A 25213-nucleotide genomic window follows, 5' to 3' on the forward strand; every position below is an offset into this window, starting at 1 on the left:
TTTGAAACAGAATTTTAAGATAACTTTCATTTACTCAGAATTTTTGCAAGACAATCCTACTATTCTAACCCAAAAGAATTATGTTGAAGATCAACAAGGAAACATTAGACTTAAAGAAAACTATAAAACAAATTAGACCTAACAGACATCTATAATATACTCCATTAAGAAAAGGTAGAATACACATTCTTCTCAAGCACACACAGGACATTCTCCAAGACAAATTATATATACGAGTATACCTCATTTTATTGTACTTTGCTTTACTGTGCTATGCAGATATTGCATTTTTCACATATTGAAGATTTCTGGCAACCCTGCATTAAGCAAGTCTATTGGCACCATTTTTTAACAGCATTTGCTCAGTTTGTCTCTGTGTCACATTTGGTAATTCTCACAATACTTCAGATGTTTTCATTGTTATTAAATTTGTTATGGTGATCTGTTATCAGTGATCTCTGGTGTTACTACTGTAAGTGTTTTGGGGCACCACAAACTACGAGCATGTAAGACAGAAAACTTAGTAAATTGCACCATCCTGGTGATACCCTGAGGCTCCATCCCACCCAAGCTGTTTCCAGTGGCTTTTCCATATGAATAGCTTGTCTTGGCTCTTACTTCAGATTTTCCTAAATTCTCTCAAACAAGCAGCATCTGGTATCAGTGTGGGCTGTACTTATTGTTAATTGGACCCAGGCCTGGCACTAGCAGCAGCTGGCCTTGGTTTATAGCTTGGCCTCTCTTGGGCATCCCTAAGCCCAGCACGAGTAGCAGCCAACAGTAGATGGCTTTGTAGCTTATGCCAGGTGACCCCAGACAGAACACAGGTTGTGGCTGATGTTGGCTTACAACTCTAGGGAGGCCCCAGAGTCTACATACCCAGCAGACAGTTACAGGCCATGTTGGAGCATCATCACCCAACCAAGAATACACTAACTAAAACAAAGAATAACTGACAAGGAATCAATAGCAGATGATCCCAAGAATCATTTACTGAAGCCAAGAATCAAGTCAGCAATTTAGAATATGAGGAAGCAAAAAATACACAATCAGAACAACAAGAAAAAAGAATCCAAAAAATGAGGATAGTGTAAGGAGCCTCTGGGATAACTTCAAGTGTACCAACATTCACATATTGGGGGTGCCAAAAGGAGAAGAGAAAGAACAAGAAATAGAAAACCCATTTGAAAAAATAATGACAGAAAACTTCCCTAACTTGATGAAGGAAATAGACATACAAGTCCAGGACGTGCAGAGAATTGCAAACAAGATGAACCTAAAGAGGCCCACACCAATACACACCATAATTAAAATGCCAAAGGTTAAAGACAAAAAGAGAATCTTAAAAGCAGTAAGAGAAAAGAAGTTAGTTATCCACAAAGGAGCTCCCGTAAGATGGTCAGCTGATTTTGCAAGAAACTTGCAGGCAAGAGAGATGCAAAAAATATTCAAAGTGATGAAAAGCAAGGAATTACAACTAAGATTACTCTACACAACAAAGCTATCATTTAGAATATAAGGACAAAGAGCTTCCCAGACAAGAAAAAGCTAAAGAAGTTCATCACCACCAAACCAGTATTATATGAAATGTTTAAGGGTCTTCTTTAAGAAGTTAAAAATATGGCCCTGACTGGTGTAGCTCAGTGGATTGAGCACAGGCCTGTGAAGCAAAGGGTCGCCGGTTCAATCCCCAGTCGGGGCACATGCCTGGGTTGCAGGCCAGGTCCCCAGTAGGGGACATATGAGAGGCAACCACACATTGATGTTTCTCTCCCACTTTCTCCTTCCCTTCCCCTCTCTCTAAAAATAAATAAATATTTAAAAACGAAGATAAAAATATGAACAATAAAATGGCAACACATATATATATCAATAGTTAAATCTAAAAAACAAAATAAACAAGCAAAATAGAAATATTCATAGATACAGAGACCCTATTGAAAGTTGCCAGATGGGAGGGGGGTTGGAGGATGGGGTAAAAGCGTGAAGGGTTTAAGAAGTACAAATTGGTTGTTATAGAACAGTCATAGAGATGTAAAGCACAGCATAGGGATTAGACTGGCTAAAGAACACATAAGCATAACCCATGGACAGGGACTACAATGTGGGGATTTCCTGAGGCAGTACTGGTTATGGGTGGAGGGGGGCAACAGGAAAAAACTGTAATAACATAACCAATAAAGTATAATTTAAATTAAAAAATTATATTTCATAAGGATAGAGATGACATAGTGATTCCTCTGATGGATCTGGACCAGTAAATTGGAAACTTTCTGGATATGATTAGCATTCTAGATGTCACTAAGAACATTTGTGATTCATTAGAAGAATTCAAAATACCAACATTAACAGGAGTTTGGAAAAAGTTGATTCCAACTCTCACAGATGACTTTGAGGGGTTGAAAACTTCAGTGGAAGAAGTAACTGGAGATGTAGCAGAAATAGCAAGAGAACTAGAATTAGAAGTGGAACCTGTAGAAGTGACTAAATTGTTGCAATCTTATAATAAAACTTTAATAGATGAGGAGTTGCTTCTTATGGATGAGCAAAGAGAGTGTTTCTGGACATGGAATCTACTCCTGATGAAGATGCTATAAAGACTGTTGAAATGAAAACAAAGGATTTAAAATATCAGATAAATCTGGACAAATAAAGCAGCAGCAGGATTTGAGAGAATGACTCCAATTTTGAAGGAAGTTCTGCTGTAGGTAAAATACTATCAAACAGTATCATATGCTATAGAGAAATCATTTGTAAAAGGAAGAGCCAATTGATGCTGCAAACTTCACTGCTATCCTATTTTTGGAAGTTGCCACAGACACCTCAGCGTTCAGCAAACCCCACCCTGATCAGTCAGCAGCCATCAACACTGAGGCAAGACCCTCTACCGCCAAAAAAATTACAATGCACTGAAGGCTCACATGCTAGTTAGCATTTTTTAGCAAGAAAGTATTTTTAATTAATTATGTACATTGTTTTTAGACAATGTTATTTCATAATTAAAGGCTACAATATAGTATAAACATAACTTTTACATGCATGGGAAACCAAATAATTTGAGTGACTTGCTTTTTTGAGTTATTTGCTTTATTGCAGTAGTCTGGAACAGAGCCTGAAATGTCTCCAAGGTATGCCTGTACTAGCCCTAAAACAAAGGCAATACATTCAAAAGGACTGAGATCACATAAAATATGTCCTCAAAGAATAGCAGAATTAAACTATAAATCAATAACAACAAAAAATTGGGAAATTCATAAGCATGTAGAATTTAAACACGATACTCTTGAATAACTGATGCGTCAAAGAGAAAAATATCAAGAAAAATTAGAAAATACTTAAGATTTATGGAAGCAAAACATACCAAAACATATAGAATATCATTAAAGTAATGCTCAGAGGGAAATTTATATCTATAAATGTGTATTTCTTTAAAGATCACAAATCAGTAACTTAATTTTGCATCTTAAAAAACTAAAAAAAGAAGAGGAAACTAAACTCAAAGCCAGCATTAGAAAACGTACAAAATAAAAAAGATAATGGCGGAGTGGAAATAAATGAAATAAAAACTAGAAAAATAACAGGAAAAATCAATAAAATAAAAATCTGGTTTCTTCAAAAAGATTAAAATTTTAAAACTTGCTGAATTGATAAAGAAAAAAATAGAAAAGATTCAAATTACTAAAATCAGGAATGAAAGAGGGATCCCCCTACAAACCTTAAGAGAAAAAGAAATTTCAATACTGTAAATACCTGTAGGTTCCCAGTTATATAAAAATTAGATAATTTAGATGAAATGAACAAATTTCTAGAAAGATACATAATACTGCAAATGACTCATGATGAAAGAGAAAATACAGATAGAGATAAAACAAGTAAAGCCATTAATTAGTAATAAAAACATTTACCATAAAAAAAAGAAAAGCTGCCCTGGCTGGTGTGGCTCAGTGGATTGAGTGCTGGCCAAAGGGTCACCAGTTCCATTCCCAGTCAGGGCACATGCCTGCCTCATGGGCCAGGTCCCCAGCAGGGGGCGCATGAGAGGCAACCACACATTGATGTTTCCACCCTATTTCCCTCCCTTCCCTTCTGTCTAAAAATAAATAAATAAAATCCTTAAAAAAAAAAAAGCCAAGACAGCTTCACTAATGAATTCTTCTACATTTTCAAAGTAGAATTAATACCAAGCCTAAAATACAAGAAACAATTCTCAACTCTTTCTATAACATCAGTATTTCCCTGTTATCAAAAGCAGACAGAGGCATCACAAAGAAAGATGTCTTACAAAGTGTATAAACATTGAATTATACACTTTAAATAGGTGAACTCTATGCTATGTAAATTACAACTCAATAAAGTGGTTAACATTTTCAAAAAGACCAAAAAAGGATTCTTTTTATGCCTCATTACATTGTGAGTCTACAAATAAAACAAGCTTATATAAGAATAAAGAAAAAATTATACTTTCAGAAATACTTTTTATAAAACTCTCCTACCTCCAGCGTTTATTTCTACCTCTGTAGAATCTCTTTCCAAACTCCCAGCACTGCTAACAATATTCATTAAATGGATCGCGGTCCAAGCAAAAGGCATGCGATATTTTCCAAGTCTTTGGCAAAACTGTTCAGCTTGACTTTTCAGCTTCTCCAACTTTTCCTTATTCTGTAAAACAAAACTTTATACATTATATGATTATGCTCAAAAGAAATGAATTAAAAGCTATTTTATAATAAATAGCCTTTTAAGATTCCTCAGATTAAGAATCCTCAATTCTTGCCCTAACTGGTGTAGCTCAGTCAGTTTGGCCCCATCCCACAAAGCAAAAGTGCACCAGTTCAATTCTCAGGGTTTGAGGTTCAGTCATTGTTTCTCTCTAAGATCAATGTTTCTCTCCCCTCTCTTTATCCTTCCCTTCCCCTCTCTATAAATAAATAAATAAGTCTGAATTATCAGCAAAGATGGAAAAACAATGTTTACCTTTCAGAGACTCTCTCTCTCTCTCTCCCTCCCCTACCCCATTCCCTCTCTCTCTCTTTCCCTTTTTCTCTAAAATTATTGGAAATATCCTCAGGTGAGAACTTAAAAAAAATAAAAAGTAAAAAAGAAGTAAGGAAAAAATGTATTGTAAGAGGACTAAATCCTGCAAAAAGACTAATGGTCCAAATAGACATCCTGAAAGACATCCTGAGGCTGACAACTTTGAGGTTATTCCTGAAACAAACACTAAGTTGGCCTGCAATAACCAACCAATAGTCCAAGAGTGAAAATCTACATCAAATAAATCACATATTCTTTCCAAACAGTATGTCTGTTGGTGAGGCATAATGTAATGACAATGTCCTGTCTTAATGTCAGGGCTGGGAAAGATGGAAGGATAGTTAAATGGCAGTACTTTTATTGCTATATCTATTATATCTTCAAAATAGGTTCTTGCTTTAAGAGCCTACATACTTAATTCTATCAGCTTGTGTAAATATGTAAGAGAATTGTGGAATAAGCTGCTATTACGCCTAAGAGCTCCATGTACCAGAGCAAATTTAATTTGTAAAATGACAACCTGGGAAAGCCAAAATACTCTAACTCTGCTTTCAACCAGAAAACTAAGGATCAGAGAAGATTACCATGTGCTCAGATCTACCTATAATAGCAGAAAAGACTCAGTTCTTGTTCTGCATCTCAGACCAAAAAAAAAAAGCAAAACATTTTCTGGATTGTTAAGTATTCCTCAACCATACCTCCCCTGGATGTTTCAAGCATTAAATCACATGTTCAAAGATCCAAGATCAATTGTTATTCCTACAGCTAACTCAAGGTATCTAGAATTTGGTACCTACTGTTGACCAATTATTTTTGCTTTAGAAATTTATCCAAATTCTGGAAGTTAGTCACTTGATGGCAAAACAGAGGTTATACTTTCTACTTTTACCATATTCTTGTCTTAATTGTATATTTTCCCATTACTATTTATACCCCCTTTCCTCTTCTCCACCTCCACTCACCCCACAGCTAGACATAAGCTTATTTGTTTTGCTAGTAAAGTTCCATCAATATCACTATTCTGTAAACATAAAAAAATTATTTAGGAATTAAACAAAATTAACTTTGTTAACTTCTCTATGAAAAAATACTTTAAAGAATCAATTAGTATTTGGTGAGGGAGATTTTAAGGAACAACATAGCACATGACAAAGCTAGATTAGAAAGCAAATAAAGAAATCAAGTAGTAGGTCAACAGAAAAAATGAGTTAAATTCTTTAATATGCTTTATATAGAAGTCTCCTAAATTACAATTTGGGATATTAGGGGTTATATAGGGTTGGATTTGCAGATTTGAGAGAAATAAAAGTGACTAACAATGAATACAAAAGTTGGTGAAATGAGAAGCATTACATTCTATACCTTGGTTGCATCTGCTTCTTTGAAAATCATATATGGTTCTGCACACTCTCCAATGTCTCCTTGCTGCAGGACTTTTTCTAGCTGTCAAAGGTAAAAATGATAAATTAATTAAACTTTTTAAAAAAGCTATCAGCATGGAATACATGGATGGTTCAACATATAAAAATTAATCAATATAATAAACCATATTAAGAGAATGACAGAAAAACCACGTGATCATCTCAATTAATACAGGAAAAGCAGTGGACTAAATTCAGTAACCTTTCATGAAAGAAACACTCAACAAATCAGGAACTGATGAAAGCAACATCAACATAATCAAGGCTATATATGCAAAGCTCACAGAGAACATCACATTCAGTGGTAAAAGACTGAAAGCTCTTCCTCTAAGGTCAGCAACAAGATAAGGATGCTCACTTTTGCCAGCTCTATTCCGTGGAGTAACTGCAAGTCTTGAGTCAGAGCATTTAAGCAAGAGAAAACAACAAAACACATTCAAATTGAAGAGAAAGAAGTAAAATTATATGTTTGCAGACAACATAATCTTTCTTACAAAAAGCCCTAATATTTTACACAAACACACACACAAAAGAAAAAAACCTTTTGAACTAATAAATGAATTGAGCAAAGCATCAGGATACAAACATGCAAAATCAGTTGCATTCCTATATACTAACAATGGGCAATTCAAAAAGGAAATTAGGAAAATTATTTCATCTATATACTACCAAAAAGAATAAAATATTGAGGAATTAACCAAGAAGATGAAAGGTTTCTGCCTGGCTGGTGTAGCTCAGTGGGTTGAGCGCGGGCCTGTGAACCAGACAATCGCGGTTCGATTCCCAGTCAGGGCACATGCCTCGGTTGCAGACCAGTTCCCTGCAGGCCAGTTCCCAGCAGGGGACGCACAAAAGGCAACCATACATTGATGTTTCTCTCCCTCTCTCCTTCCCTTCCCCTCTAAAGATAAATAAATAAAATATTAAAAAAAAGATGAAAGGTTTCTGTTCTGAAAAATATAAAATTGTGGTAAAAATTACAGAAAACACAAATAAATGGCAAGATATACTGCATTCATGAATTAGAAGACTTAATCTAGTTAAGATGTGAATACTAAACAAAGCAATCTATAAATTTAATAAAAATTCCAATAATGTGTTTTTTTATTTGCAGAAATAGAAAAAGCTATCTCCAAATTCACATAAAATCTCAAAGGACATTTACTAGTAAAAAAAAAACTTAAAAAAATAATAAAGTTGGAAGCCAGAATCCTGGTACTTCTTGATTTCAAAATGATACACAGCCCTGGCTTGTGTGACTCAGCTGCACTGTTGTCCTGTGAACCAAAAGGTTGCCGGTTCAAATCCCCACTCAGGGTACTTATCCAGATTGTGGGTTCAGTACCCAGTCGGGATATGTATGGAGGCAACTGATCAATGTTTCTCTCTCACACCAATGTTTCTCTCCCTCAGGTTCTTTGTCCTCAGGTGAGGATAAAAAATTAATATAAAGCTGCAGTAATTAAAAGAGCATAGTACTGGCATAAAAATATACATATAGTTCAATGGGGGTCAGAATAGAGCCCAGAAATAAACTCTATATAGTTAAATAATTTTCAACAAAGGTGCCAAGACCATTTATTGAGGAAAGAACAGTCTTTTCAACAAATGGTGTTTAAAAAAAAACAAACTGAATATCCAAATGCAAAAACTAAAGTTAGGCCCTTATATCATATACAAAAATTTGCTAAAAATGGATCAAATACTTAATTACAGACCTAACACTATAAATTCTTAGATGAAACCATAGAGGAAAAGTTTCATGATAATGTTTTCTTAGATTTGAGACAAAAATAGCACAGACATCTAAAGTAAAACTAGATATATCAGACATCAAATTTAAAAATTTTTGTATATCACGGGACACAATCAACAGGGTGAAAAGACAACTTAAGAAATGAGAGAAATCACGTATCTGATAAGAAGTTAATATCCAGAATAATTTTTTAATCCTAAGACTCAAGAAAAAAACAATAATAATCTGATTATTAAATGGGCAAAGAACTTGAATGAACACTTCTTCAAGGAAGCTATACAAATGGCTAACAAGCATATGAAAAGATTCTCAAATCACTAATCATTAGGAAAATACAAATCAAAACCACAAAGGTATCACCTTATATCTATCATAAATTACTATAAAAAATAACAAATATGGGCAAGGACATGGAAAACCATGAAACCATTGGCCACTACTGATGAAAATGTAAAGTGGTATATCCACTATGGAAAACAGTACAAAGGTTCCTCAAAAATTAAAAATAGAACTACCATTCAATTCAGGAAATCTATTTCTGGGTGTATACTCAATAGAATTGAAAGCAGAGACACAAACAGATATTTAAAAAGCTATGGTGGAGAGCAGGATGACAGATAGAGGGGGAGTCTAGTGGGTGGAGGGATTGAACAAAAAGGAAAAAGCACTCATGAACATGGAAAACAGTGTGGTAATTGCTCAGGAAAAGGAATTATTAGGGACTAAATAGTAATGAAAAAATGCAATAAAGATTAAATTAAAAAACAAATAAAAGACTACAAAAAAAATGTCTCTCCTACTCCTACCCACCAAACAAATCCAAAATCATTGGAGAACTTTGTATAGTAAATATAGCTTAATAAAAATATTAGATTGTGTATCTAATAACAGAAAGTAAAAATTACTTACTGGGAAATTTAAAAAATAAAAAGCTATGTTAATAGCAGCAATAGTTGGAATAGCCAAAGAGGGAAGCAATCCAAACGTACACTGAGATAAGAGTGGATAAACAAAATGTGGTATAGGACGTTTGTCCAGAAGGTATCCAGCCATGTAATATGCAAAATAAAGGCATTTTTTTGAAGAAGATACAAGATGCAAGAAACATTGTACATAGGAAAATGACACATCATTCCCCACCAACATAGGCACCTTGGGATCTCACATAGTTCTCCCAATCACCATTAGCTGCCCTGTCTTTTCTTGAATCTCATTGACATTCTGAAATCTCTTTCCTTTCTAACATGACTTTAGTTTTAGGAAAAGCCATAAGTCACAGGGTGCCAAATCTGGGCTATAGGGGGGGCTGAGTCACATGGGTGATTTGATGATTTGCCAAAAAACTCTGCAGGAGACGTGATACATGAGCAAGTGTGAAGGTGCTGATCACCAGTTGCCCATAGCTATAGCCTTATGAAGTAACTGAATAGTTTCCATGGATGAACATTTGAGCTGAACAAAAAATGGGATACAGATTCATTGCTCTACTCACTCACTCATTTTGAATGCCAGGGTCACACAGTAAACATGTTCACTCAAAGGTGTCTATTGCCCCCACTGACTAGCACTGAAGTCGTCATTGTTTAAGCACATGCACTTCAGTCCACTCTATTTGGCTGCCAGCTTACATCAATGTCCTGCAAACCATTCTCATTATATTAACAATGGGTGGACTTTTTCCCAGACAGACATCATATGTATATATATACATGGAATATTATTTACCATTTTAAAAAGGGAAATTCTAATACACTTGGATTGACCTTTAAAACATTATGCTAAGAAAATAAGCCCATCACAAAAAGGTAAACACAGGAAGATTCCGTTCATATGAGGTACCTAGAGTAGTCAATTCACAGCAGAAACAGAGCAGAAGTGTGGCTGACAGAGTCTGGGAAAAGGAGAAAATGAGCTGTTGTTTAATGTGTGTAAAGAGTGGGTTTGGTAAGATGAAAATTTCTAGAGCTTGGGTACGCAACAATGTGAATATACTTAATACTGAACTGTACACATAATAATGATTAAGTTAAAAATTTTATGTATATTTTATCACAATTTAAATTATTAATAAAAAACAGTCATAAATTCATCCCTACTTAACATCAAAAAACAAAATTAAAAAAACTCACAAAATATTTTTAAAATTTTAAAAATATATTTTATTGATTATGCTATTACAATTGTCTCATTTTCCCCCTTCACTCCCCTCCACCCTGTATACCCCCCTCCCACCCACATTCCCCTTCTTTAGTTTATGTCCATGTGTTATACATAGAAGTTCTTTGGCCTCTACATTTCCTATACTATTCTTACTCTCCCCCTGTCTATTTTCACCTACCATCTATGCTACTTACTCTCTATACCATTTCTCCCTCTCTCCTCCTCCCACTCCCCTGTTGATAACCCACCATATGATCTCCATTTCTGTGGTTCTGTTCCTGTTCTATCTGTTTGCTTAGTTTACTTTTGTTTTTGTTTTAGGTTCGGTTGTTAATAGTTGTCAGTTTGCTGTCATTTTACTGTACATATTTTTTATCTTCTTTTTCTTAGATAAATCCTTTTAACATTTCACATAATAAGGGTTTGATGATGATGAACTCCTTGAATTTGACCTTACCTGAAAAGCACTTTATCTGCCCTTCCATTCTAAATGAAAGCTTTGCTGGATAGATCAATCTTGGATATAGGTCCTTGCCTTTCATGACTTGGAGTACTTCTTTCCAGCCCCTTCTTGCCTGCAAGGTCTCTTTTGAGAAATCAGCTGACAGTCTGATGGGAACTCCTTTGTAGGTGACTGTCCCCTTCGCTCTTGCTGCTTCTAGGATTCTCTTCTTCATTTTAATCTTGGCTAATGTAATTATGATGTGCCTTGGTGTGTTCCTCCTTGGATCCAACTTCTTTGGGACTCTCTGAGCTTCCTGGACTTCCTGAAAGTCTATCTCCTTTGTCAGATTGGGGAAGTTCTTCATTATTTGTTCAAATAACTTTTCCAGTTGTTGCACTCCCTCTTCTCCTTCTGGTACCCCTATAATTCGGATGTTGGAACATTTAAAGATGTCCTGGAGGTTCCTAAGCCTCTCCTCATTGTTTTGAGTTCTTGTTTCTTCATTCTTTTCTGATTGGTTGTTTCTTCCTTCTGATCCACTCCATCAATTTGATTCCCAGTTTCCTTCCCATCATTATTGGTTCCCTGTACATTTTCCTTTATTTCATTTAGTGTAGCCTTCATTTTTTCATCTAATTTGCAACCAAAATCAACCAGCTCTGTGAGCATCCTGATCACCAGTGCTTTGAACTGTGAATCTGATAGGTTGGCTATCTCTTTGTCACTTAGTTGTATTTTTTCTATGGCTTTGATCTGTTCTTGTTTGAGCCTTTTTTTTTTGTCTTGACATGCTTGTTATGTATGAGGGGCTGAACCTTAGATGTTCACCAGGGCAGGTTAAGCCACATCAATATATATTGGGGAGGGGTCCAAGAGGGAACAATGGCGCTTGCTCTGCTCTCTGTTGGATTTCAGTCACTTCTGCTGCTATCCACAAACAAATTGGGCCCTTCTGGTGCTGATTCCCATGTGGGTGGGTTTGTGTTCCTTCTAGGACCCTATGGGTCTGTTCAACGAACTCTCCTGTGAGGGTGGGAGTTTCTCTCAGCACCTCAACCCCAACAGGTGTCTTCAGTCAATGGTTTTTGGCTTTATTTCCCTGCTCTGGGACCCTGGTTTGAGCAGTCTGTCCTGCTCCCCAGTTACACCTGGTTTATCTGCGCACAAATGTGGGACCACCCGGTCTGCCAGCCACCTTGCGTACTGCATCCCCGTCCCATAATCCACTGCCTCACTGGGTCCACCAGCACCACTTGTGCGCCCAGGTCTGCCCCTCCTACCGGTCTGGATGAATGTTTCTTCTTTAACTCCTTGGTTGTCGGACTTCCACACAGTTGAATTTTCTGTCAGTTCTGGTTGTTTTTTGCTTTTAAATTATTGTCCTTGTTCTGGTTGTGCAAGGAGGCACAGTGTGTCTACCTAGGCCTCCATCTTGGCTGAAAGTGGCAGTCATCTCACAGAATAATATTCTCTAGTGGTCAATACAATAGTTTCTACTTATCATTTTTCTCCAAAATGTCTCGCTTTATTCCTATAAAATTTTTAATGTTTTCATAAAAGAAATGTAAATAAAATAGAATGAAAGTCCAGAAATCAAAATCAAGTTAGCAAATAATAAATTAGCAAATAATAAACTTGATACTTTAAATCAGTTTAATGAAACATAACATATGACCTCTAAAAAATTTTTTTAAATAATTTATTTTGTTTTATTTATTTATCTTTAGAGGGGAAGGGACAGAGAGAAGGAGAGAAATATCAATATGTGGTTGCCTCTCGTGCGTCCCCTACTGGGAACTGGCCTGCAACCCAGGCATGTGCCCCAACTGGGAATTGAACCTCGATCCTCTGGTTTATAGGCCCGCGCTCAATCCACCGAGCTACACCAGCCAGGGCATGACCTCTAAGAAATTAATAAACTAAAAACAATCCAATTAAATGGGTATTACACTAGTGTATATATATTTTTTACTTAAAACTTATATACACTTAAAATGTGTGGAATTTAAACTCATAGATACGGAGAACATTTTGATGGTTGCCAGATGGGTGGGAATTGAGATGGGTGGGAATTGAGATGGGTGAAAAAGGGTGAGATTAAGATGTACAAAATGCCACTTATAAAAATAGTCACAAGGGCCCTGGCTGGGTGGCTCAGCTGGTTGGAGCATCATTTCATACACCAAAATGCTGTGAGTTCGATTCCCAGTCAAGGCACATACTCAGGTTGTGGGTTTGAGCCCTCTTCCCTGGGAGCACACGGGAGGCAACCAATCATTGTTTCTCTCTCATATCGATGTTTCTTTCTCTCTCTCTTTCTTCCTCTCTCCCTCTCCTATTTCCTCTCTAAAATCAATGAACACATCTCAGGTGAGGATTTACAAAAAAACAGTCACAAGGATATAAAGTACACATAGGCAATATAGCTGATAATATTATAATAACTATATATGTTGTCAGATAGGTACAAGACTCACCGGGGTGATCACTTCAATATTTATTTAAATATTTAATCACTATGTTGTATACCTGAAACTGTCACTGTATTTAACATTTAAAAAAAATTTTTTTTAATAAAAAAAGAAGCTATTAGCCCAGGCCAGTGTGGCTTAGTTGGTTGGAACATCATCTCATAAACTGAAAGGTCCTAGGTTCTGTCCATAGTCGGGGGGCATGAGAGAGGCAACCAATCAATGTTTCTGTCTTGTATCAATGTTTCTCTTCCTCTCTCTCTCCCTCCTTTCCCCTCTCTTTAAAAATCAGTAAGCATGCCTTCAAGTGAGGAAGAAAGGAAAGGAAAGGAAGGAAGGAAGCTAGTTTAAAAAATAATAAAAATTATGGACTCTTTATTTCTGGAAAAAATTTGTATATTTTAGGTATATTACACTAAAATCACTTACAAACAAGTTAAAAATGAACAACTTAAATAAGCACCTAACAAAACAGAATATGCAGATGGCCATAAATCACCAAACATTCATAGTTACCAGGAAATTATAAGTTAAAACCAAATTGATAACCTGCAGATGCACCAGAAATAAAATAGAATATATGATAAAATAATATTAATAAAATTAAAATGTAAAGTACAATAAAATTTGATGATAGCAAATGTTAAAGAAAGAAATGGAGCAATTGAAATTTTCAGCCACTACTGACTGATAGGAGTGAATTGAACTAACTGTATTAGAAAACTGATTGTTTCTACCAAAATTGAAGCTATAAATACACTATGATACAGTAACTTAACAACTATCTATATACTAAACAGAAATGAAAACATGTTTGCACCAAGTCACATGAGAATGTTTATAGCATCATTACTTGTGATAGCCAAAGCTAAAAATAACACCAATATCCATCAACAATTGGAATAGACAAACTAGGATATATTCATATAACAGAATATTATACAAGATTAAAAGCAACAAACTACTGCTAGATGAATTTTAGAGTTAATTCTTTAGCAAGCCAGACACAAAAATATATATTACATGATTTCTATAAAGTTCAAAAAGAGGCTTAACTAATGTATGGTGACACAAATTCAGAATAGTAGGTGGAGCACAAAGAAGGCTGTTTGGTAGTGTTCTATTGGGTTGGCCAAAAAGTCCACATGGTTTTTTCTCATAAAATAAAAGACACATTTTTCATTTTCACCAATAACTTTATTGATTTGGATAATTTGAGCATGTCATCTATCTCCCACTACTGGCTTCTAGCGGGCAGAGGCCAGGGGTGCTGCTAAACATCTTCCAATGCTTATGCAGCACAGCAAAGATTTGCCAGAAGGTCAAGAAAACTGACATACTTCTTAAACCACTTTTGACAAGTTTGATCAGTCACAGAACCATCTCCATACAATGCACAAATCTTTTTGTTGCATGTTTACCTTTCTTGAAATAATAAAGCACAATGTGCCAAAAATGTTGTATATCTTCTTCTACCCTCAATATTAAAATGGCTGCACAAAAATTCACCAATTTTGATAAGTTTTTTTAAATGCACGCCGATATGTCAGCTGTCACAACGCAATCTAACAAAATTGTCTTAAATGAAGTTAAAGATAACTAAGCACTACTGGAGCCAGCATACAGAAAAAATGTAACAGACTTTCTGGCTAACCCAATATATCTTAATCAGGGTGTTGGTTACATAACTTAGCTAGGTATGCAAAAATTATTGATGGTGTATACTTTCTACATGTTGCTAAGTGTAAATACAAGTTTATAAAGAAAAGATCATTGAATTTCTTATATACCACTGACAAAATGAAATTCTGTATGTAATTTTAAATGAAATAACTTTAATATCATTTACAATAGGACTAGAATTATCAAATTACCAGGAAGATATGAAAGGAAAAGACCTAAAAACATGGAGAAATATACCATGTTCACTGATTTAAATATTCAATAGTTTAAAGATGTCAGGTGTTCACAGCTGCTGTCACTCTCTAACACCAGTGCCTTCTCCAGCTTACCAAGCTCCAGCTGAAGGAGAAGGAGGGTAAGTAAAGAGGTCTCCACACCATGGCTTGTACAAAGCAGATTGCCCACAAATCGACCAGTGGTAAAGTACCGAGGAAGCAACTGGCTACCAAAGCCACTTGCAAGAGTGCACCCTCTACTGAGGGGTGAAGAAACCTTGTTACAGGCCTGGTAATGTCAAATTAGATGTTATCAGAAATCCACAGAACTTCTGGTTCACAAACTTCTCTTCCAGCATCTGGTGCAAGAAATTGCTCATGACTTCAAAACAGACCTGAGCTTCCAGAGTGCAGCTATTGCTACTTTGTAGGAGGCAAGTGAGGCCTATCTGTTTGGCCTTTTTGAAGACACCAACCTGTGTGCTGTCCATGCCAAATGTATAACAATTATGCCAAAAGACATCCAGCTGGCATGCTGCATATGTGGAGAACGTGCCTAAGAATCCACCAGGATGGGAAACATTTCATTCTTTAAAAAAAAAATTCTTTTTCCTGATACTGGTAGTTCTGAACATTAGATTTTTTTTATGGGGTCAAACGGTACCCCCTGATTGCAAATAAAAAATACGGCACAGAAACCAGATACTGGCACTTTTTCCATTTTCTTTTGTGTGTGCATTTTAAAAATACAAATGTGGGGAAATAAAGCATTAATGCAAGTCAAAGTGTTTCAGTGAACACGTTTCAAGCAGTTCAACTTTATAACAATATAAATAAACCTATTAAATTTTTCTGGACAAGGCCAGCATTTGAATTTTTTTAAACAAGTAAATTTCTTATTGATGGCAACTAAATGGTGTTTGTAGCATTTTTATCATATAGGAGATTCCATCCATTCACTATACTTTTCTGATTAAGTTGTCCTCCATGCAAGTATGTTTCTAATGTCTGTCTTCTGTGCTGTTCCTGTAAGTTTGCTGTTAAATTAATTACATTAAACTATACTTAAAAAAAGATGTCAGCCTTCCCAAATTGATCTGTATATATTTAATGCAATCCCAGTCAACATTCCAGCAAGAAATGACAAATACACCAGTGGAACAAAAAAGGACTCCAGAGAAACAACCTCTCATAACAAAGAGGTTGGAGACTTTCCAAAAGTAATGGGGGGAGAAAATCTTTTCAAAAATAGTGTTCTGTCATTTGGTTATTCGTATTTGGGGGAAAGATAAAAATGCTCATCTCTACCTTACTGTAAACACAAAGTTAAATTTCACATAGACTACAGACCTATGTGTGAAAGCTAAAATAATTCCTCTTACAAGGAATAACTAAAGAGAATTACATTCTTGGCTTTCAGTGAAGTAAAAAAATTATATACAAAATACTATAGTCATAAAGAGAAAGATTCATCAATTAGACAATGTGAAACTACAAATCTGATTCATCAAAAATAACATTCTGGAAGAAAACAAGCACAGAGTAGCAAAAATGTGAGGAATAAAAATAACCAACAACAACCTAACATCTAGAATATATTGAGAATTCCTACAAATCAATAATACAAAAGTCAAAACAACCCAATAAAAATATGGGCAAATGATTTCAACAGGCATTTCACAAAAAAGAATATCTAATGACCAATAAGCATATAAGGATGGACAAATCAGTATTCTCAGGGGAAAGGCAAATTATAAACTACGAATACTAGAACGACTATAATTAAGAGGACTGACAAATACCAGTTTGGTAAGAGTATAAAATGGTTGAATTATTATGGGAAACTGTTTGATGTACTTATGTTAAACATAACATCTACACCAGCAATTTTCAATTTGTATGCTGCAAGAATTTTTAAAACGTAATACCTGACTATTTAGTCAGAGAAACTGTCCTATTTTCCCTTAGATTGTCAAATAAAAAAATGACGACAGCCAATACAACAACAGCCATCCGATGTAAATGTCCTGTCTTGAACTATAAATGTATAGGTCATATAACAGAGCTACATCTTACTGGACACATCACCTAATAAGGCTGCATGTGACTGGTTAATTCTTATTAAGAAATCCTTATATAAAGTATAGGCACATAACTTTTTAAAAAAGTCACTTTGGACCAAAAAAGGTAGGTAATTACTATTACTAGTATTATTATTATTTTATAAATCAATCAAAATTATATTTTTGGGGGGGGCATATTAGCAAAAAAATTATTTTTTAGTGTGCCAAAGAATTTTAGTGATTAATTTATGTTTGCCATGAGATAAAAAAGGTTTAAAATCACTGCCCTAAGTAGCTTAGAAATATTCAAATTTTAGGATTTGTGATCTTTATTCTTACTTGGTTGACAGTCAAATCATAATGCTCCATAACCTCAATGATTTAGATTTTCATATTTACCAGCAAATAATTTAAGAACTCAGTAATAAAATTATGGTATAGCTCCTGAGATGGTTAATTTTATAGGTCGATTTGGCTGGGCTATAATGCCCAATTGTTTGATCAAATACCAGACTAAATGTTGCTGTGAAGGCATTTTTTAGAGGTGATTAACATTTAAATCAGTAGACTCAGAGGGACAGCAGATTACCCTCTAGATGGGTGTGGGACTCGTCCAATTAATTGAAGGCCACAGAGCAAAGACAGGTTTCTCAATAAAGGCATTCTCAAGACTACTTGCCTGAGTTCCTGGTATGCTGCCCTAAAGAATTCAAAGTCAAGACTACAACATCAGCTCTTACTTGAATTTCTAGCCAGCTACCCTGTCCTACAAATTTTAGACTTGCCGGCCCCCATAATTACATGACTCAGTTCCTTCCTGTGTGTGTGTGTGTGTCTATATGTGTGCATTCCGCCAGTTTGTTTCTATGGAGAACCCTGACTAATATAACCACTAACTCAAAATAAAAAAATTAGGCAGCACCTATAGGGTTCATTAGGAATATTAAGATGAAAAAATAAGTAAAAGTAAAATCTGTGTCCATGAAAAGCTGCCACATCGATAGGAAACAAGTCTACACGTACTAATAAACAAATACATTTAAAATTATTCTCACCTTTATTACAAGAAAAACATCTTGGGAAGGATAAGTGATAGAAAAAATAGCTGATCTTGCCAGGGTGGTAATGGCAGCAGGTGGCACATGTGGGCGTAACAATCCTTTCATCTGCTCAGAATTAAGGTCAAAATAAAAGTTTTCTGAAATCTAAAAAATACAAACATATATTTTTAAATCTGTACATTTAAAAAAACTCACAGAAATCATACATACCTAATCTTAAGTTATTACAGACTTTAAAACATATACTGTAATAGTCTCATATATTTCATTGACCAATTTTTACATGTCTAAATCAAAGCAAAAGAAATGTACAAACTATCTGGGAAATATAATAGAGTCTAAAGAAGCAAATCTCAAACTCTTTTGATTATAAATGTAAGCTCTAATAATACCAAAAAATTATTATTGAGATGAATTACCCCAAGTTTTTTTAAAAAAATTACATGAATAATATCTCAGCAGTTTTGTTTTTGTTTTTTATTTAATTTTTATTGTATCTTTTTCCATAACCATTTAGTCCCTATACACCCCCCTCCGCCCAGCAGTCACGACACTGCTATTCACACAGCAAATATAAGTTGCTGAAGCAGAGTTCCACTGCAGGAAACCATAATATTTTGACAGCAGATGTCACTGAAACCAAGTCAAGTTTCTGCTACGTCTTAGGGTTAGAATGTTAAGAAATGCTGTGATGAGACAGCCTTCTGTAAACTCTGATGATAAAACTTAAGGGCAGGATTTAGGACAGAATATTTAAAATATACATAAATGATCTCTTATCTAGTGAGAAACTGATAATTATGTCAACAAAAACTCACTGTCATTGTCATTCTTATTTTTTATACATTGCCTAATATGCATTTCTTATAGTATCTTTTCCATTTCTTAAATTAAAAGAAAGTTGCCTCTGCTACAGGCTTTTGGAACTCATTCAATGAAATAAAAACTAGGTATCGACTAAATTATTTCACAGGAAGAAAATACTTAACAAGTCTTAAATGATCATTTTTCTTTTTAAAAGATCCATGTTTAATAATTCTCATAAAAATGGTCATTTATTTTATAAAACAACTTAAGAAATAAGCCAGTCAGAAGAGACAAATAGCATATGATCTCAACTCATATGTGGAATCTAATGAACAAAAAACTCACAAACAAAATAAAACCAGAGTCATGGATACATGGAACAGACAGAACTCAGAGGGGAAAGGGGTAGATGGGACTGGAAGAAATTAGCCTAAGAACATATGAGGTCTGTCCAGAATGTATCCAGCCATGTAATATGAAAAATAAAGACATTTATTGAAGATACAAGATACCAGAAACACTGTACACAGGACAATGACAGCTCAGTCCCCTTCAAAGTAGGCACCTTGGGACCTCACACAGTTCCCCCAGTCACCATCAGCTACCCAGTTCAATTTTCCTGAGTCTCACTGACAGTCTGAAATCTCTTCCCTTTCTAAAATGACTTTAGTTTGGGGACAAGTCAGAAGTTGCAAGATGCCAAATCTGGGCTGTAGGGGAGGGGCTGAGTCACATGAGTGATTTGATGTTTCACCAAAAATAGCCCCTGCAAGATGTGTGAGCAGGCACACTGTTGTGATAAAGAGTCAATCGCCAGTTGCCCATAGCTACAACTTCGTGAACCATCTCAATAGTTTCCACAGAGGAACACTCAAGCTTATCACAAAGTCTGATGCAGATTCGTTGCTTGGTTTGCCCAGTCATTTTGAATGTGAGGGTCACACAGTACACATGCTTATTCAACAGTATCTACCATCCCCAATGACTAGTACAGTGAAGTCATCATTGTTCACTCAAGTGCATTACAGTCCACTTTCCTTGGCTGCTAGCTTACATCAATGTCATGCAAACTGTTACTGTTACATTAGCAATTTTTTCTAGACAGACCTCATGTATGCATATATACATAGCCCACAAACACAGACAACAGTGTAGTGAAGACCACTGTGGGAGAGGCAGGGGCTGGATGGAGGGAGGCAAAGAGGGGGAAAATAGTGGACAGTTGTAATAGTGTCAACAGTAAAAAAAATAAAGTAAAAAACTTAAAATCAGGTTTCTGAAACCTATGATTGTGATAAAAGATTACATTTAAATCATATAATCTTACCTTTTTCTTTTCCTTGACATCATATAAAGCTAAACTTGCAAAAATGGGTTCAATTTCAATCTCAAACCTTTAGGAAGAAAAAGAATGAAGCAGTTTTAAAGTAAATATAAAACATAATTGGAGAGAAATTCTCATTCCAAAAACAATCTCAATATCTTGTACTTTTCTAATCTGTGCTACACCATCTATATGCTACCTTTTCTTCCTGAAACACCCTCTTTCAGGCATATCTTTCAGAGTTTAGAGCAACAATTACCTACTGTATACCTACTGTATTTCTCCAGCTATAAGTAATCTCTGCCCAAAAACTCATGGCATTTTAAATCTATTTTCTGACACTAAGCACTTTCTAACCTATAATTTTGTTGGACTTATGTTGGATATGTTGGACTTTAAACTTTCAAAGTGAAGACCTAATGTTTTCTTTTTCATATTATAAATTATATAAGTTGCTGGAGCAGAGTTCCACTGCAGGAAACCATAATATTTTGACAGCAGATGTCACTGAAACCAAGTCAAGTTTCTGCTATGACTTAGGGTTAGAATGTTAAGAAATGCTGTGATGAGACAGCCTTTAGTTATTAAATGTAAAAACTTTAGCAGATATATAAAAACATTCAGAAGAAAATAGAAGCATCCAAAATTCTACCACATGGAGAGAACCATAATCAATAGTTTAACACCCATCCATCCGGGCTTTTTTCTATGTATAAATGCACTTGCTAAATTGACTTTTTTTGAACGAAGAATGTCATTGTCTACATATTTTGTAGTCTGCTTTTTTAACTTAGTATTTTATGGATATATTTCTATGACATAAATATTAATCTCATTACCATTTTAAATGCTGGCATAATAATTTTCATGACTTATTTTAAAACTCTATGACTTATTTTAAAACTCTATGACTAAGTGAGATCTCTAATGACTTCTACAAAAAATGACTTACATTCAGTAAATATCTGCGGAATGAAACAAATCACAGTACGAGGTTAACTAAAATGCTAGAATGATGGTTTTGCTCAACCAAGGACTCATCTGCATCCTCTGGCAATGCCTACAGATGTTTTTGGTTCTCATTACTGCAGGAGTATTACTGGTATTTACTGAGCAGGAGCCAAGGATGTGGCTAACTAGTCTGCATTGTTAGGAGAGCCCCAGAAAACAAATAATTATCCAGACAAAAATGTCAATAATCTCATTTTTGTATCACAAACAACATGTTTTCATCGGGTTGTTTAATAAAAGGCCATTTATAAAGATTTAGACATAATTTAGGGAAAACAACTACAGAGAGTGCTATTCCCTGGACATAGCAACAGCAGCAAGTCATTACCAACCCTTGACCTACGGGAGAATGTGCGAGTGGTAACCAAAACATAGAAAAATAGCTGTATGGAGAACCCTTCACAAAACTGTGGCCCTGGGGACAGGGAAGCAACCAGCTGATGTGACCTAGCAGGGAATGAGTTAAGAAAAATAAATATCCCAACCTGATCTCACTCTCTTCCACCCTGACTTCCTGCTGATGCTTTTCTTAGCAGACCCACCCACGAGCCAAAAGAATAGGGATCTTGGTGATACTGCCTACATAAGTCAGCCTCTACTCCACATGCTCTGGAACCCCTGATAATGCCAGTCTTTTTGATTTGCCAGCCCCCCCCCCTTTTTTTTTTACCGAATCTGGTGGGTAAGCAGAATCTTATTGGATTTTTAACATGCATCCTTTTGTGTTTAATGGCCACCTGGATATCCCCTTTTGGCCTACTTTTCTACTTATTTGTTGACCTTTTCTTCGTCATTTTATACTTCCTTATGTATTCTGGTTATGAGCACTTTGTCAAGTGTATGTATTGGAAATTTCTTCTCCCTCTGTTGGTGAAGGGGTGGAGAAAGGGAGACAGAAAGAAAAAAGAGAGAGTAGGGGTGGTGGGGGAGAGAGAGAGAGAGAACCACACACGAACTAATAAAACAGATATCAGACTGTCCTGCCACCTTGCTGAAAAGATTAGCCTTTCCCCACTGTCTACAATGCCACTTTTATAGTAAATCAAAAATCCATAAACACGCATGTTTACTTCCAGTTCTATTCCACTGGTCTATTTGTCTAATTGTATATCAATACTATCATGTCAATTATGTGGCTTCATAAAGTGTTCATATATGGCTGCTTTTTGTAAAGTTCTTCAAAACCATCCTGTCTCCTTTTGGCCCTTTGTATTTTCATATAAATTTTAGATACAGTTGAAAATAAGCAAAAAATGAGTCAAAGGTAACAGAAATGTTAATTCCAATGACCCTCTGAAGCCTTCAAGGTGCATGCCTTACGTCATCCCTAGCTAGACCTGACTTTCTTGTGTGTGTGGGGTTCCTATATCTACATACATTGCATAAATCTGGTTATTTTCTTTTGCTAATATGACTCATGCCTATTTGATTATTAGACTAGAAGAACCTTGAGGGTAGCGGAGAGTCTGTTCCTTTTCCACATAACTGTGCCTGGGTGGGGTTCCCCTGAATATCTAGACAGACAATCTTCTAAATATTAGAAACAATTTTCTCGTAGAGGATAAGGGAAGGCTATTCTTGGAAAACAAAATGTAAGAGAAATTATTTCAAAAATGATTTCATTTCTATAATTAACTAAAATAAAACTTTCTGAAATTACAATGTGAACAAGTTCTTCCTTATCTTAAATCTAGATTTTTCTGATCATAGATTAACCAGATATATATAATTCTTAGTTCAGAATTTTTAACAAGAGCTGAACAAAGTAAAGCTAAAGAATATAAAGTGATGTGAAAAACCACTCTATATTGTATTTGTCTAAGAAAGAAATAATAAACCTGTAACTTTATTAGTCAAAGAGATCATAAGTAAAACCACAATGAGATACCACTTCACATCACGCTCAATAGGATGGCTATGATACAAAGACAGACAATAGCCCTGGCTGGTGTGGCTGTGTGGATTGAGTGCCGGCCTGCAAACCAAAGGATTATGGGTTCAATTCCCAGTCAGGGCACATGCAGGCCAGGTCCCCAGTAGGGGGGCACACAAGAGGCAACCACATGTTGTTTCTCTCCCTCTTTCTCCCCCGCTACCTCTCTGTTTGAAAATGAATAAATAAAAAAAATTTTAAAGGCAGACAATAAAAAGTGTTGGTGAGAATGTGGTAAAATTAAAAAGCTTGTACTTGATGGTGGGAATGTAAAATTGTACAGCTGTTTTGGAAAATAGTCTGACAGTTTCTCCAAAATTTAAACATGGACTTACCATATCAACCACCATTCCAATCCTAGGTACACACCCAAGAGAAATGAAACATATATCCATACAAAAACTTGTATATAAATATCCTATCAAGATGATTCATAATAGCTTAAAAATGGAAACAACCCAAATGGTCGTAAACTGACAAATGGATAAACAAAATGTGGTGTATCTGTCCATTAGAATATTACCTCACCATAAAAAAATATGAAGTATTGATACATGCTTCAACATACACAAACTTTGAAAGCATTACACTAAGTGAAAGAAGGCAGACAAAAAGATTCCCACATTACGTGACTCTGTTTAGGAGAAATGAGCAGAAGAAGAAAACCTATATAGACAAAAAACAGAGTGGTGATTGCCTAGGGCTGGAGGAACTGAGAAAAACAAAGTAACTACAAATGGCTACGGAATTTCTTCTGGGGATGATGAAAATGTCCTCAGATTCTTATGGTAACTGCATAAATATGTGAATATACTAAAATCCTCTGAATTGTACACTGGGTGAACCAGGTGAATTTACAAGTGAACTATATATGGGTATACCCTGGGTGAACCGCATAATATATGAATTATAACTCAATAAAGCTGTTTTTTTTTTTAACTGAAAACAACCCAAATGTTCACCAGCTGATGAGGAGATAAACAAAATGTGGTATACACACACTGGAGCATCATGCGGTCATGAAGGAATGAAGTCCTGCTATATGTTGCAATGTAGATGAACCTTGAGAACATTATGCTATGTGAAAGAAGCTAGAAACAAAGGAACACACACTGTATAACTCCACTGAGTTATGAATTATGCAGAGTAGGCAAACTCATGGAAACAGAAAGGAAATTAGTGCTTGTCAGGGACAGAGAGAATGGGGGGTGACTTCTAACTGGTATTTTAATGAACTGAATTGTGTTTCCACCACCACCACCGAATCCATGTGTTGAAGCCCTAACTCCCAATGTGACTATATTTAGAAATAGGGTCTTTAAGAAGGTAATTAAGGTTAAATAATATCATAAATTCATCGGGACTAATGTCTTTTTTTTTAAAGATTTTATTTATTTATCTTTAGAGGAGAAGGGAAGGAGAGAGGAGAGAAATATCAATGTATGGTTGCCTCTCATGTGTCCCCCGCTGAGAACTGGCCTGCAACCCAGGCATGTTCCCTGACTGGGAATCGAACCACAATCCCTTAGTTCACAGGCCCGCACTCAATCCACTGAGCCACACCAGCCAGGGCAGGACTGGTGTCTTTACAAAAAGAAGTAATACCAGCGACAGCTCTCTCTCCTTGTAGGATCAAAGCACAGGGCATTTGAGGAAACAGCAAGAACATGGCCATCTGCAAGCCATGAAAAGAGGTCTCATCAAAAACCAATCCTACCAGCAACTTGATCTTCACAGTCTCCAAAACCGTAAGAAAATAAAAATCTGTTGTTTAAGCCCCCCGGTCTATGGTATTTTGTTATGAAAACGTGAGCAGATTACTAACAGTT

At 35.6% G+C, this 25213-nt stretch overlaps 1 protein-coding gene across 5 annotated transcripts in view; it reads right to left on the reverse strand.

Annotated features, from left to right (window-relative positions):
* DOCK7 (dedicator of cytokinesis 7) overlaps positions 1–25213 on the reverse strand; it is a 211462-nt gene that overhangs the window by 148728 nt on the left and 37521 nt on the right. For all 5 annotated transcript variants that reach the window (XM_037136230.2, XM_053655506.1, XM_037136231.2 and 2 more), the window contains exons 8-11: positions 20444–20510; positions 18304–18453; positions 6397–6477; positions 4494–4659 (exon numbers count right to left, since the gene is read on the reverse strand). In XM_037136230.2, the coding sequence (XP_036992125.2) occupies positions 4494–4659; positions 6397–6477; positions 18304–18453; positions 20444–20510 (464 nt within the window). The remainder of the gene's footprint in view (positions 1–4493; positions 4660–6396; positions 6478–18303; positions 18454–20443; positions 20511–25213) is intronic.

Source organism: Artibeus jamaicensis, unplaced genomic scaffold (genome assembly GCF_021234435.1).
Source record: "Artibeus jamaicensis isolate MK-2021 breed Jamaican fruit bat unplaced genomic scaffold, CSHL_Jam_final scaffold_1019, whole genome shotgun sequence".
Lineage (NCBI taxonomy): Eukaryota > Metazoa > Chordata > Mammalia > Chiroptera > Phyllostomidae > Artibeus > Artibeus jamaicensis.